General features: G+C 45.4%; 1 protein-coding gene across 1 annotated transcript; it reads right to left on the bottom strand.

Annotated features, from left to right (window-relative positions):
- Positions 1 to 1213: 1213 nt before the first annotated feature.
- On the bottom strand, positions 1214 to 14223 carry limd1a (LIM domains containing 1a). Its single transcript, XM_057046312.1, has 8 exons — positions 12526 to 14223; positions 9147 to 9248; positions 5504 to 5571; positions 5013 to 5075; positions 4619 to 4749; positions 3945 to 3996; positions 3224 to 3292; positions 1214 to 2263 (listed from the first exon to the last, which is right to left on the bottom strand). The coding sequence occupies exons 1-8, from the start codon at positions 13718 to 13720 to the stop codon at positions 2132 to 2134; spliced, it is 1812 nt and encodes a 603-aa protein (XP_056902292.1). The 5' UTR covers positions 13721 to 14223; the 3' UTR covers positions 1214 to 2131.
- Positions 14224 to 14278: the final 55 nt, after the last annotated feature.

Raw genomic sequence — 14278 nt, 5'->3', positions numbered from 1 at the left:
TGGGTGCGCTCGTTTCTAACACCGCGTCATGCGGGAAAGCTTCGTAAAGGGTGAAATTGGTGGTTGTTAATCTTAATTAATGGTGGTGGTGAGTTTAGAGGACCTTTTAAAGACTTTTATGCTGTTTGCACTATAAACTATGAAGACAATACGCTATATAAGTAATGTAAACTCCATAAATTCAGGATTTTCTTCTGAAAAGACAAGCCAAACATATATTTACAGGCCATGTCTGTAATCAGAGCTTTCTTTCATCCAGTTTACTGCACTCTACCTACTTATTTAGTGGTTGACTGTTTTATTTTCCGCCTGACGGCTTCAATCTAGTGCCAAATGATACTGTGGTGATCCATTTTAAATATAGGTTATCAATGGGTGATATATTTTATCAATCTGCCATTTTATCAGTCTTTTTATGGATGTTTCTTTTTATGTCGCTGAGTTTTTTTGTTTTTATTACGCATGGATGATGTGATAATTGACAGATATGGCAGAAATAAGGCTGTACAGTTTAGACGACGTGGAACTTAACTGAGTATATTCCATTGCAATTGTATTGTTGATTAAAAAGGATATAAAAGAATACACCGTTGCCTGCTTCATCAAGCCAGTAATTATTATTATTATTATTATTATTATATTATTATTATTATTATTATTATTAGCGCGTAAATTCAACTTTCGAATCATAATTTTCTGCTCTTTTTATTAAAGCATCTGCCAGATTAGTAACTTTGCCCCTTTTGGGATTGACCGCATTTACTGAAAGGGAAATTAGTTTTTTCTTAAATGGGAAAACAATCTCAATTTAAACAATGGAACTTGCTCCACCTGGTGGCTGAATTTGGGACATTACAACTAAACGGGTTCCTTTCGCCATCTTCCTCGATTACGTAGGCAAATATGGGACAAATAAGATGCAGTTTCATTCTGCGTTATTATCTTGGCCCGTAATTAAATTAAGTTAAAACCTTGATGCGCGCATTCATTTTCAAAATGTAGCCGTTCTCACCGAGGTGGATAATTATTAGAGTTCATTTTAATGACTCTCAGATGTTCATTCCTCTAAGTCAAATGTTCATTATTGAATCACCTTTGTTAGTTTGGAGATCATTTATGTGATTAAAAGATTTTATGGTAAGTCAAATTTAATTGTAGTTATGCTTTGCTTACAATTTGCCTCCCTCTAAAGAAGACCAAACAACTGAAAATATGGCATATTTGAAGGCATTTATTAAATATTGAGAATCATACACGTCTACATGTCTGACCTTTATTATAATTATCAGCTAAGAAATTAGGAACTCAAAGCAAAAGCAAACAAAAGGCAGGCATATACACAGATTGCCGAGACCATGGAACTGCTTCTCCAAGCAAGTCAAAGAAAATTGGTTGACTATACTCCAACTATTAATCTTTTTTAAAAATACAAATCCTACAAGCAGATCTACTTCTAAAGGTTTTTGGGTTGTTGTTTTGTTGTTTTTTTTACCTACAGATAAATTCACAAAGATAATAACAGCAACCTGACCTCCCGAAGAATAGTTTTAAACCGAAGCAGAGGTGAAACCATTATCACAAAGCACAGAAAAGCATTTCATCAAGGATAAAGGCACTGTGAACATTAGAGGCATGGCTGTGTTCCATAATGACTATCTTTGACTTTCTTTCAATGTGGACTATAGTGATGGGTCCAGATTATCAATGAACAAAGAGGAAAAACTGACTTTACAGTGCTTTACCAGTCCATGATTCAATTCTTCCATAAAAACAGTATATTTTATGTTGGCCGGGAACTAATGTAAAGGCACATGTGGTACCTGAACAGCCCATTTTAAATCTGTGAACAGTAATTCCACTGCAGCAATGTGAACATGGTGCAGCATGCCAGATATTCACAGAACCAAGGCAGCTGTACTAATAAAATCTCACACAATACTAAGCTTTAATACTAAGCTTCCTTTTATGCATAAGCTCATGAACATTCCACTGAAATACACCTCCAATGATGATGATTTAATCGATTTAACACATGAATCAATCCTCTACAACAAGAATTGTCAGTATCGACTCTGGCCTCGTCACGCTGTGGCAGTTCCTCCATACGTCCACCAGGTGGCTCCCTCCGCTGTTAATAGGAGGAGGCGGTGATGGAGGGGGCGCAGCCCTGGATGTTCTTGAGGTGGCAGGAGTGGCAGAGAAGGTGGCCGTTCAGAGGGTAGCAGCGGTGGCCCTCCTCGTCATTCAGCTCTATCTTGCATTCCTAAGTGCACAGCAGAAAAGACAATGTCAAAAATACATGGAGGGCATTTTGCCTCTTTCGAGATCCAGGAAGCAAATCAATAACTCTGTCTAGAACAGGGGTGGGCAAACATTTTGATTCGTGGGCCACAATGGGTTCTAACATTTGACAAAGGGGCCGGACCAGGAGCAGATGGATGGATGGAGTGCTTTGGTAACCTCACCTCATTGGAGAAAAAATACACATCTTGGGATATGGAGAAAACATGTGCTTTAATTTCAAATGAAAATGAAGAGAAGCATTACAACAAAATATCTGACTTTGGAATGAGTCTTAAAACACTTAAAATCAAATGAATAAAATGTGCCTTTTTAAAAAAAATTAATAACCATTTCTATTTTAAAGCACTGACAGTTCTGTTATCCTTCAGGATATCACCATCACTCTCCTCCTGACTGTCTAGTGGGAAAACACCAGAATTGCAGTGAAAATTTAACATTAACAAGGTTTATTCATTTAATTTTTCAAGTTTGGCGGGCCGGATTAAAACGTTTAACGGGCCGCGTGTGGCCCCCGGGCCTTAGTTTGCCCATGCCTGGTCTAGAAAGACACAAGTGAGATATAAAAGACTTTAAATGATGATGCAGAGCGATGCAGCCATATCACAGAAATGGAAAGATTGGAGCGCACTTATGCCTCACAGGACACCTTTTGTTAAGTGAAACAAATCAGCTGTCAATCAAACTCGAGAAGAAAAGTCACTTGATGAGCAGAGATGATGAGGGGCTGCATGCCAACTCTCTTGAGCAATCCATAATTACCACCAAGGCTGTAATTAAGGTAGGAGATCTGCATAGGATGTATTTTGTCTTAATGAGCAGGTCAGGATTCTCCCGGATCACAGCCGCACAAACACACGCGATTTTAGTCTAATTTCTGTAAAAGAAGAACGGGGGGAGGTTGGGGGGTGGGGGGGCGTACCTCGCAGCGGTAGCATTCCACGTGATAGTCTTTATCCATGGACACAACTCGGATTGTCTCATCCGAGCCCTAAAACAGCGGAGAGAAGATCTCATCAGCACATTTCCTGGCGGCGCATCACCGAAACGACCACGTGGACGAGCTGTTCAAAGGACTGTTGACACGTCCAGGTCGGTGGACTGAACGTTCAAATCAGGACAAGCGTCCCACACATCTAAGCGGTTGTGATCGTTGCCTCTTCCCAGTCATTCAAAACGTGGGAAGTGTGTAGTCACCTTCTCCAATTAGTTTGGGAGGATGCAAGTCAGAAAAAGCCCTTTCCCAACACACACACACACACACACACACACACACACTTCTCTGAATACCAGCTTCAATACTCAAAGGGAGGGCAGGGGACATTCCAGGAAAGTCAACTCTAATTTTGGATGTTTCATTGCTTTTGCCAACAAGTTTTGTCTGTAACTATTGGTCTGTTCTTCACTGACAGCGCATCAAATCAAACATTCTTCAGACTTCCACCTGTAGTCTGAGGGGGGGTGAAACTACTGTATAATAAGTTATGAGCTGGATTCTGAATTTGGGTCATGATTCTAAAAAATGTGCTGATGATTTCCAAGCTGCTATTTCACATATGGCACCATTATTTAGAATTTGTATGTTTCGTTGAGAAAAGTTCAATCCAGGCATAGATGGTAAGGCCAACATGGCGCTAACGTACCTCTGACGGCAGGATGGGCTGGTTGCAGGCTGAGCATTTTGGTGCGAGGACCCTAAAGAAAAGAAAATCAAAACCAACGTTAATGCAAGTGAACTGTGATTTACTCACAGAATGAACTTGATTGTGCAACCGTGCTGAGTTAATATTTGATTTGACGGCCCGACTGTACTGGACGTGCTATCTCGCGCACAATTTCTAGACAAACAAAGCGCAAAATAAATTCATTATTTCCACACACATGGCTGCCACATGGCTGCCGGGGGGGGATAAGAGAGCGCCTGTCGGAGCAGAGAGGCGTGACTGTGGCTAAAAGTCAAACACATGCTCTTTACACAATCGAGGTTTTACTGATGAAATCAGCGCTGAGATCACAGGTGGGAGCTGCCGGGCGATGGTCAGACATGTGACTGCTCTCTGTACCAGTGGGGGGGAAGGGGGGGGGGGGGGGGGGTGTCACCATTCCCACCCTGACTGGACACATTTTCCATTTGTGTCGTGTGTCCGACACACGTGGCAGAGGCAGAGTTGCTCGGCCGTTCTCCAGCTGATCCCGTGGCAGCGAGGGAACGTTAAGGAGCCGCGTTGTCGCTCCACCTGTAACACGACACCTTGTTGTCGTGTTAAACCGCCGCGGCACAAAAGCCGACAGCATTCCTCCGGCAGGTGCTCTTCACCTGTGGTAATCTTTGAGGCAGTAGATCTTATTTTCCGTGTCCACGGTGAAGGGCACTCCATCAAGGCTCTCGTTACAGATGACACAGCGGAAACAGCCTGGGTGGTAGGACTTCCCCAGGGCTTGTAGGATCTATAACGGAAGCAAGAGAAGAAAATCGGAGTTGACTGTATGTCGCCAGTGCCATTTACGATATGACTGAACGAGGGTATTTTCGGTTAAGACGCGGATGGATGACATGTACTGCGGACAGAAAAATGGACCTGAATTCCACTAAAAGGTTATCAAAAGTGCAGATGAGGCAGACAAGGATGCGGGACAGGTTTGTCCACAAAGATCCCCCTCGCTGTCTCTCACAGACACACACAGAGAGAAGTAGCAGCACAGACACTCACCATGTCCATGATCAGGTGTCCACAGGCATTGCACTTGTCTGCAGACTGCTGGAAACCAGAGTACTGCAACACACAGGAGACACTGAGTTCTGTGGAATTCCATGTATGCCTGAAACACTGCTGACCCAAGGCAGGAGTGCAAAGTCGGGGTTTAATTTAACAGTGTCCAAGTATGGCTGAGTGAGGGCTGTTATCGTAGCCGTGCCAATTATCCCCGTATGTTTACTTAATTGGCACAGTTACATTAACAGCCCTCACTCAGCCATACTTGGAAACATTAAAAAAAATCCATCCAAACTGCACCACATTTGAAGGATAAGACGTCATTATCAAGTCTGTGGGTCGCTTTTTAAATTAAAGGTGTTAATGCCGTTTTTGAGACACGAGTGAACTGAAGGAAACGAGCTAAAGACTTCAAACGAGGCACCGAGAGGTCTTTTCCCAGAATTTTGCTCCATAAACAAAATATTAATGTTGTACTGCTGGCTCACCAGAAAGTCCTCTTCGCAGAAAACCTTCCCACCCACGTAGTAAAATGCCTTTCCTCTCAGCCGTCGACCTGCAGACACGGATAACAGAGTCATTAATACATTCATTTATACGATATCATTTCAGCACAGCCAGGAAAAACTAACAATCTTCCCGTATGACTGAATATCATATTGATCAGACAAGAAAATGGGAGCCGGTGTTAAAAGGGTCGTGGAGGAAAGTCCTGCAAAAGCAGTTGCAGGCAAACTGCAAGACCACGATGATTAATTAGTCCCATTCAAAGGTAATGGATACTCCTACAATATTCATTATATCCTGCTGGATCCCAGGCAGATAAATCAAATTACTGATGGATGATCGTTGTACTGTATTCTTCATCACCCAGAGCAGGTTTCACTGGGTCAGTGACACACATGGAAAAAAACATCAGCTAAATCCAATTACAAGACAAGTGCAACAGATTTAACAAGAATCTCTATTCAATCTACCGAGAGAATTTACTTCTGTAGCCTACCATTGCAGCGCCTAGAATTAAGCTTGCAAAACAAAATGCTGTCACACGGACATCTACGTGAGTCGGAATTTGTTTGCACACATCCCAAAGCCACTCCTGTTAAGATCCCACAGGAAGACTCAACATTCCTGACATTTTTTTGGGCTGGGAAGGTAAAAGAGGGGACAGCAGAGAAGGAGGAGGAGGGGTTGTCGTAGGAAAGGAGCCTCCTTTATCAGCCATGTTTCATCTCTGCCCGGCTTCTTCTTTCAGAAACTTTGTAATAATAAAAATATGGGGTCAAAATGCCAGAAATGTAGCAGAAAAGGAGGAAAAAAGAAAAAGTGCCAAGCCTAAACAAATATGGCACCGACATGATGGCTTTAGCTCTACATAGCTGGACTAATTTCTGTAGTGCCCCCTAAAGAGCGCTGTGGATACTAGACATAAAGCTGCTAACTCATGGTGTCAGATGGCTTAATTGCTTTAATTATCGTTCCTTTAATATCCAAGGAGTCAATTTTGCAAATGGCAGCGTGATGTTTTAAACCAAACCAGCTGCAATCCACCGTTAAAGGGAAGGAGTCAATGTTTTGCTTTACTGTGGGAGGAAAAAAATATTCTTCTAAAACCTGCCGTCTGCTGCGATAATTTGACTGTCTGGAGGAATTTGAAAAGAACAAAACAAGCTTGATGGCACCCAATTAACGGCTGGAATACAATGCTGAACGGGAGGAGAAAAAGATGAAAATCGACCCATTTTTATGAACCATGACAGATGGAATTCTTTAAAGCAATTACTGACCCTTACATTATGATACTTTGGTACAGTGACAATTGTTATGCAGCAAGTCTATCCAAGGCTCACACAATAGGCCCGAGCAGGCCATTCATTTCAGCAGGCCAAAGGTGTAGCCCGGGCCCCGTGTGTAATTACTGAGGAACAGTCTGGGAGCCACGTCCCTAAAGAGAAGAGTTAAGAGTGAAGGGGGTGAAAGTAAGATATGGTCCAAAGCTCCTCTCCACATTCTTCATCCTGTCTTTTATTTCCCCGTGAGTGAAAGACGGAAGGCTCTGAGCCTTGTGGAAAAGATAAAGGCTTAATTAAAGTCAGGAGTCAGGGCTTACTGTTGGAAAGGCACCAGCGGGAATGGTGACCATTTCATAAAACTATAAAACACTTGCAGGACAGAACATAACACAACAAAAGCGTATTTGCAAATTCAAAGGTCCCACGACATCCCTTTATGAAATCACATAAAGAGTAAAAAAAAAAAAGAGTAAAACTTGCGTCGTGAGGGTTTGACTGATGATGAAAAAAGGAGGTCTTTGGAGGTCCAAGTACATTTTTAGCACCTGGAACGTTATTTTTTTAAGGTTCAGAAAGTCTACTGAACAGATGTTAAGATATGAGTGGATCCAGTAGCGGTTAGGAGGTGGGATATGGAAGCTGATATAATGAAAACAGAATTTAAAGCCATAGTTAAAGACCTGAGCTGTGTTCAGAAGTGAGACTTGACTGGGCAGCTTAACTGTAAACAGTCAATAAGCACCCCAGAGACAGACCCCCCACCCCACCCCCCACCCCCCCACTCCCTACCCCCCAGAAGTGCTGAATCCCCGATGATTGCGGCCTGTATATTTTCTCAAGCCCTTTTGTGGAAACTGGTAGAGAACTGACAGGCGATAAACAGTGTCTATATCCTGTTACGTAAGCAGGTTGTTGAAATCCAGAATCTTGAGGAGGATACTGGGAAATCTGGTGCAACAGTGGCGTTCATGCGCCCCGCTGCTGGCATGAATACTGTACGTTATACGCCAGGTCAGCATGCCTCTGCTGTACATGATGGGTTGCTGCTTCTACTGAATGCTCTCCCTGTCCCATGTTGTTTTCCAATCTTTTATTCCCCCCCCAGCTGACATAACAGCACCCACTGCCCGCCTGGACCCAGACCTACAGAGGGCCTCTGTGCCTGCATTCCACCCCAGCTGAGATGCTTTTCCCCGGGGCCACTCACAGCGAGCACAACAGCCCCTCTGCCCTCACATAAGAAAACTATGAGAGGTATGTGGTGGGTAAACTACAACCCCCCCCCCCCCCTGATTCCGTACAGCAGTTTCATTGTAGGCGACCATCCAAGTCCTTGTTTTCATCTTCACCCCCCCATCCCAGAAAACACACAACATGGAGCCTAAATGGGGGAAAATGGGCTGTTACTCGTACATTTGGAAGCATAACTTGCTCACTTGTGAGGTCAAAGGTGCTGCAGAGCAAAACGGGAGCAGATGTCAGATGAGCCACAAATACTCCACATACCCAGCATCTGATACTTGGAACAGAGAATTTAATTGGTTGGAGAAGTGAGGAAGGTCAAACCGGGGCTAGGACACGGGGCTATTGTCTACCCAGGAAGCAGGTCAAACGTACACAGGACAGTGAGGCCAACATGATAAACTGCAAGCGATACCTAGTTTTATCTAATTAGCGGGCTGAAAACGTGCTCGGCAAGCAGTCCACGAGCACACAATTCACACAACTCCTTTCAACTCTTACCCACTTCAGATCGCTGAAGAAAACACATTTCTGTTCAGAAAATTACCTATTGTGTGTTTTGCATGAGGTAATGATTCACAGCACTTACTAAAATGTCAGACTTAGGTAGTGTAGTCACTTATAATAGCTTAAGAAAGGAGAGTCGGCATTAAAAACCGATCACAAAAGCTTTTGAAACCACTGTATTTTAATTAATATGTCCTGCAGTGAATCAGCACATGGTGTGACAAGCAGCTAGTGCTTCATGTCCCCTCAGCTATAAACTGACACTTATAATTCTCACCTTTCTTCAGTGTGGTTTAGGAGTGAGTTCAGAGAATAATTATGTTCGCTCTCATGACACATGAATTTAAAGTGAGCGCTCCTTTACAGAGTGGCATTAGCTCAGTAAATGTTCTGGTCTGTGCGTCCGAGGAGTGGCGGGCGCGCCCAGAAAACAAACACCAATGACACAGGACAATAATCCCCTAATGACTGTGCGTCTGAGAATGAATAAAGAGCGAGACTCTGCTCTTTGGTTGGGAGGCAAAGCTTAAAAATGTGCAAAATTGGCAGATGCGTGGGGCAGTGTTCAAAGTACAGCGTGTGTGCTTACTGCAGGCGCTGCAGGTGAAGCAGTTGTCATGGTAAAGGTTCCCCATTGCCTGGCAGGCCTGGTTGGCTCCGTAGACCTCCTTGTTGCACTTAACGCAGGTTCCTGGAACAACAAAGGGCATTTAGAAAAGTTAAAGGAACTTCAGAATTGCCATTTTGACTCAGTCACTGAGGAACCATCTAATGATGTCTTTGAATATAAGCTGTCATATGAAGGCTTTACCGAATATTACAGAGCATGTGAGATAATAATAGTTATGCAACGCTGTGCAGAAAACAGGAAAATCACATGCGAGGATGTCAGGCAAGATTGCATAATTACAGACTATGAACAGCAACGTTGCTGTGTATGGGAGCTCAAAGCGCTACAACTTCAGTTTCAACATATTTTCCTGGAAATACTACATTTCATTGCTCAGCGTAAGTGACACACAAATGACGGAGTAACTGGAGAAGACTACGGCGAGTGGCAACACTAATGAGCGTAATTAGGAAGTTGTCAAGATTATAACTCTACCAGATGTGGTGTGATGTCATCACATGACTCAATGGTCTTAATGGAAAATGGTGAGACGCTTTGAAATATCAGCGCATGAGGTTGTGTGTTGCTAGAACGGCCCTGGCGACAGGGCAGGGCAGCCGAGCAGAGGAGTGTGGCTGATCCCAACCCAGTTCTGGTTTGGTCCTCCTCAAACGCACACAAAGAGACTTCTGTTCCCGCCGTGTCCGACACGTATCACGCGGCCACCATAGCCAAGAACGCGCCGCTATTTAATAACCATCTTCAAATGTTACCCTCCATAAACGTCCAGGAATCCAACGCACGGCGGGCCTATATATAATCCAACCTAAACCTCCCCTGATGCCACAACAGAGGACGGATCATCGGGGCCCCAACAGCGGCACAGGAGACAGCAGATAATAGAACGCAGCAGAACGTTATTTCATTACCTAACAGCATAAACACATAGATCAGGCTTTTCCCCCTGCACTGTAGAGCGTTTTTGTTATAAATGATGGCTAAAAATAAGTTGCACCAAAAGTAAAGTAGCCGTCTCATCAGTTTGGGCAATCTTTTTTTCTCTCCCCAAAATGGCAAGATTATTTTGGTACCGAGGGAGGGGGGGCGGGGGGGGAGAAAAACACGCCGACATGCAGTCTGAAAGAAAAAAAAACAAAAACATGAACTTGTGACTGTGCAGGTATGTGCAAGCTCGGGGCTTTAGTCACATTACTGATTCAAAGTCACAGCAAAGATGATTTGTGCATCAACAGCTGAACAAAAATCCCATCGAAACAAAACAAACACCATATGTCTCCATATGGATCGCTGGAGAAGCCATCGTCTTCTCCCTTTTAGAAACGGAGCACAGGCGCCACACCTAAAGGTGACGGAGCGTGTTTACTGACACGTAGCCGTGACCACGAGAATATTGCATTCTCCCCGACACAGATGTCAGCCTCCTAAAGCCGGCAGCATGGATGCCAAAAATCCCTGGGAGGAGCTGCTGCGAACTGGTTTCCACTCCACAGATGGGATGAATTAATCCTCTATTTAAATGTTCAACTGAATGTGCGAAAAAGGAAATGGGGAGGCTCAACACGCGAGCCTGCTTCTCCCCACTCACCAGAACCCGTCCACAAATCCCATCACCCCACAGACGTTTGCGGTCAAGGACAAAGAAGCAGCTGTGAACTGCTCCCCAAATCTCCCCCTTAGTCCTCTGGCCCATTCAAAACCACCGCAGGGACCTCAGAACGTATGTGGGACTCGTCTCCCCTCTGCTTCCAAGACCTCATTTCTAAAATTCTTTACGCTTTTCCTGCAGACATTCCCCAGCGTTCCCCCGGTGAAACAGTTTGACACCGGACTGATTTTCCCAGAACCTCCAGCTGCAATCAGCTCTCAGCAAACGGACTCAGGATGCAGTCGGGACCACTGGCCAGCAGGATCTGAGCGTTGGAGAAGTAAAATTGAATCTAAAAAAAAAAGTTTCTGACCTTTTAAACTTAGAAATGAGATAATATTTTCAGTAGAACAGATATAATCGGCCACTTAATATATTATTTGACCTTGTTTCTTAGGCCTTTGTCTACGGCCTAAAGCCCTCCATTTATGGGCATCTATACCGTTTTGCACAATGAAAACTAGCCTACACAGTTTGGTGTTTTTTTTCTCAGCATGGAAGCGTGAGTCAGAGGATGAGCTGTGGTCTAGTGGGAAACTTTGTGTGGGCTATGTGGGAAGATCTGTGTTGAAAAAGATATATTCGATATTACTAAATCCTGCCCTTTTGCTGACCGCCGCTGCAATATTTGCGTCATTTTGCTATTTCTGAGTCTCCTCGTGACAGGGGCGCTAACGAGAGCATCTTCCCTTGAACTCCAGCAGACATTCCAACAGGAAATCCCTCCAGCGAGGACGAGGAGGGTCTTCTGCAGCTGTGAACACCATATCAGCCATTCCACACTCCTTCCCTCACAGTCTAGTGGGACGCAGATTTTCCATGAATATCCCAGGCTGGGAAAAAACACCTGGCAACCACGTGATTATCAGCTCTCTCTGCAGCAAAGACCCCTAAGTTAGACATTTACTGTATAAGCAGCTGTAGTCAAACCTGGCAACCCGCACCACAGAAAAGCATATCACATGGATGGTGCATTAAATTCTCAATATATGACAGTTCAGGTTTTTACATAACATACTTCAAGGGCAACTTAAGTGTTGAATGAAGTTATATAAAGAGGTGTATATGGAGGTATTCCCTTTCCACACGCTGGTGAATAATGCCCTGAATTTGTAAAAAAAATCTTCAAGGAAAAGCACATTTCGTCCAGATTTTAAATACGTGCCTCTAGGGGACAGTCACAGCTGCCGTTTTTCATTACCGTCTTCCCCATTTGCACGTGCGCGTCAGTCGCACAGGCGTGCGTGGCATGCTCACAAAAAGAGTCATCAGAAATGTGCTGCGTCTGTAGCACGACCTCGTTCAGAGAACAATGACTATCAGCGTCAGTTAAGCCAACTCAACTAAAACATTTGTTGCCTCAATATTAAGGTATTTGGTCTCAGAGAGACCTTTGAGACGCACGTTTCCTTCATGGTCCCGCCACTGTTATTACCCAATAACGTCCAGCTTTGACAGCAGCAAATATCATCCATATTACCGCAAGATTCAAGGTACTTCTGACAGGACAGTCTCAGGGGAAACCATCGGGACAGAGGACGACGACGCGTACATTGAATTAACAAGTGCATTTATGCGAGGGTTGAGGGGTTAAGTGTGGGTGGGCGTTTAGTCACAGTCAAACATGGTTTATAGTGGTGGATTAACTGACAGGCAGCCCTCTTTGAGGCCAGGCAGACTAATATATCTTACCAAAGAAGTCACCCTTCGCTTGAGCATCCATCTCTTTTTCCAGCCGCTTAGTGATGGCCTCTAATTTCATTTCAGCCGCTGAAGATCCCTGCTCTTGCGGCTGAGTGAGGAGAGACTGAGAAACCAGCTGGGCAGACTTTGGGGAGCACGGGACATCTGCCTCAAAGCCACGGACATTGCCAGGCACTGGGCTCTTGGACTGAATCTGGCTGCCGCTCCTGGCAATGCTGCCGGGTGCTGATGCCGAAGAAGCCTCCTGTGCTTTGAGTTGAGGCGTTTCGTGGGGAGAAGGTGGAACTGGGGAAACTGGTGCGGAACCATTACGGGAGGAGGAGGGTCTTGGGGATTGTGGGTCGTAATAGGCTGAGGCCTGCGTGGTGGGCTGCTGCATGTGCAAGTCATCTCCTCCGATGAAGGCACTTAAAGGCAAGGATGGGATGAGGTCTGGTTTGGACTCCCTTAACAATCCCCTGGAAGAAGAAGGTGAAGTCCAGTTTCCCGATGAGGTGCCTGTCTGAAAGTGCTGGGGCGGGACGCTGATGCTACTGGGTGGTGTCGGCTGGCGGGGCAGCTGAGATGCAGCACTGCTCCCAGAGCCAGCAGTGGAAATCTGGCTCTCAGTGGACGGGGCCCAAACCGCAGACTGGCTGATGGGGTGACGAGCATGTGTGGGCGCGCTGGGAGACGCGTTTCCTGGGCTGGGGGGAGTATGGGTGGCGCGCTGGTATGCATGTGGCTCTAAACTCTCCTTATTATCATAATTGTTTCCGTAGCCATATGCCCTTCCGGTTGGGAGTTCAGGCTGCGCGCCCGTGTGGTGTTTCTGGCCGTCAAACGGAGCGCACTGATTCGCGGCCGCGGTGCCCGGCGCAGGGCCAGAGAGCATCGGGGGCTTCGCCGCCGCTTCACCCGCTTGTCTGTTGCTATTAATAGGCGGTCTGTCCTTGGTGTGATACCCACTGGCGTGGCCACCATTCATTTTCATCGCCGGGCTGTTTCTTGCCATTTCCTCTTGGTGTTTCTGCATGTGGATTTTAGTCATTTTGGAGGCAAAAACTTTCCTGGTCTCTTCAAAATCTGGGTTGTTTCCTACATCTCTTCTCGTGCGAAACAAACCATCTCTCGATGCTTCGTACATGTTCAAGTCCTCGATAAACTTGCTCGCCTCCAGTCCCAGGTCCTCGTATTTATCCATTCTGATCTGCGTTGTCTACTTCGGCAAAGTCACTTACAAAGTTTCCAGAATGAAACACCAGCTTACTGTCCAGCAGCCCGAAAACTTGACAGGAGACGGGGACAAACTTTTCAGTCTTCAGTCTAAAGTTGCGGGTTATTTTGGACACCGGCAGATGAAGGGTCCACGTCCTCGGCGGTGAATCCGCTCGTCGGTCCGTCCGTCCGGCTCAGCGTATCACCGGACGATCCGTCGTCTGTCTGGTTAGAGACGTGAAGGAGATCCCAGATCCGATAGCCCAGACGACCCCGCTCCTCCCCGCTCCACAGCCCCAGCGGGAAAGCTTCATTCAAAACTTTATATCCTCCGCAGCTCCATGGATGTAAATCCCGCCGAGATAAGCGCGTCGGAGACGTCGCGAAGGTTGACTGGTAAATGCTTAAAGTCACGGACAAGACCGCTAAAGCGAGTTGCGTAGCCGAACGTGGCCACCAGTCAACAGTCGGGACCTCAAAGAGGAACAGTTGGTTTTAAAGGTGCAGTGTCCCCTTTAAGGCACCCGACAAAGTTACGTGAGGT

This window comes from Takifugu flavidus, chromosome 10, assembly GCF_003711565.1.
Source record: "Takifugu flavidus isolate HTHZ2018 chromosome 10, ASM371156v2, whole genome shotgun sequence".
In the NCBI taxonomy this organism is placed as follows: Eukaryota; Metazoa; Chordata; class Actinopteri; order Tetraodontiformes; family Tetraodontidae; genus Takifugu; species Takifugu flavidus.
The sequence above is the reverse complement of the archived record's forward strand: the minus strand, read 5'-3'. Positions and strand labels throughout refer to the sequence as shown.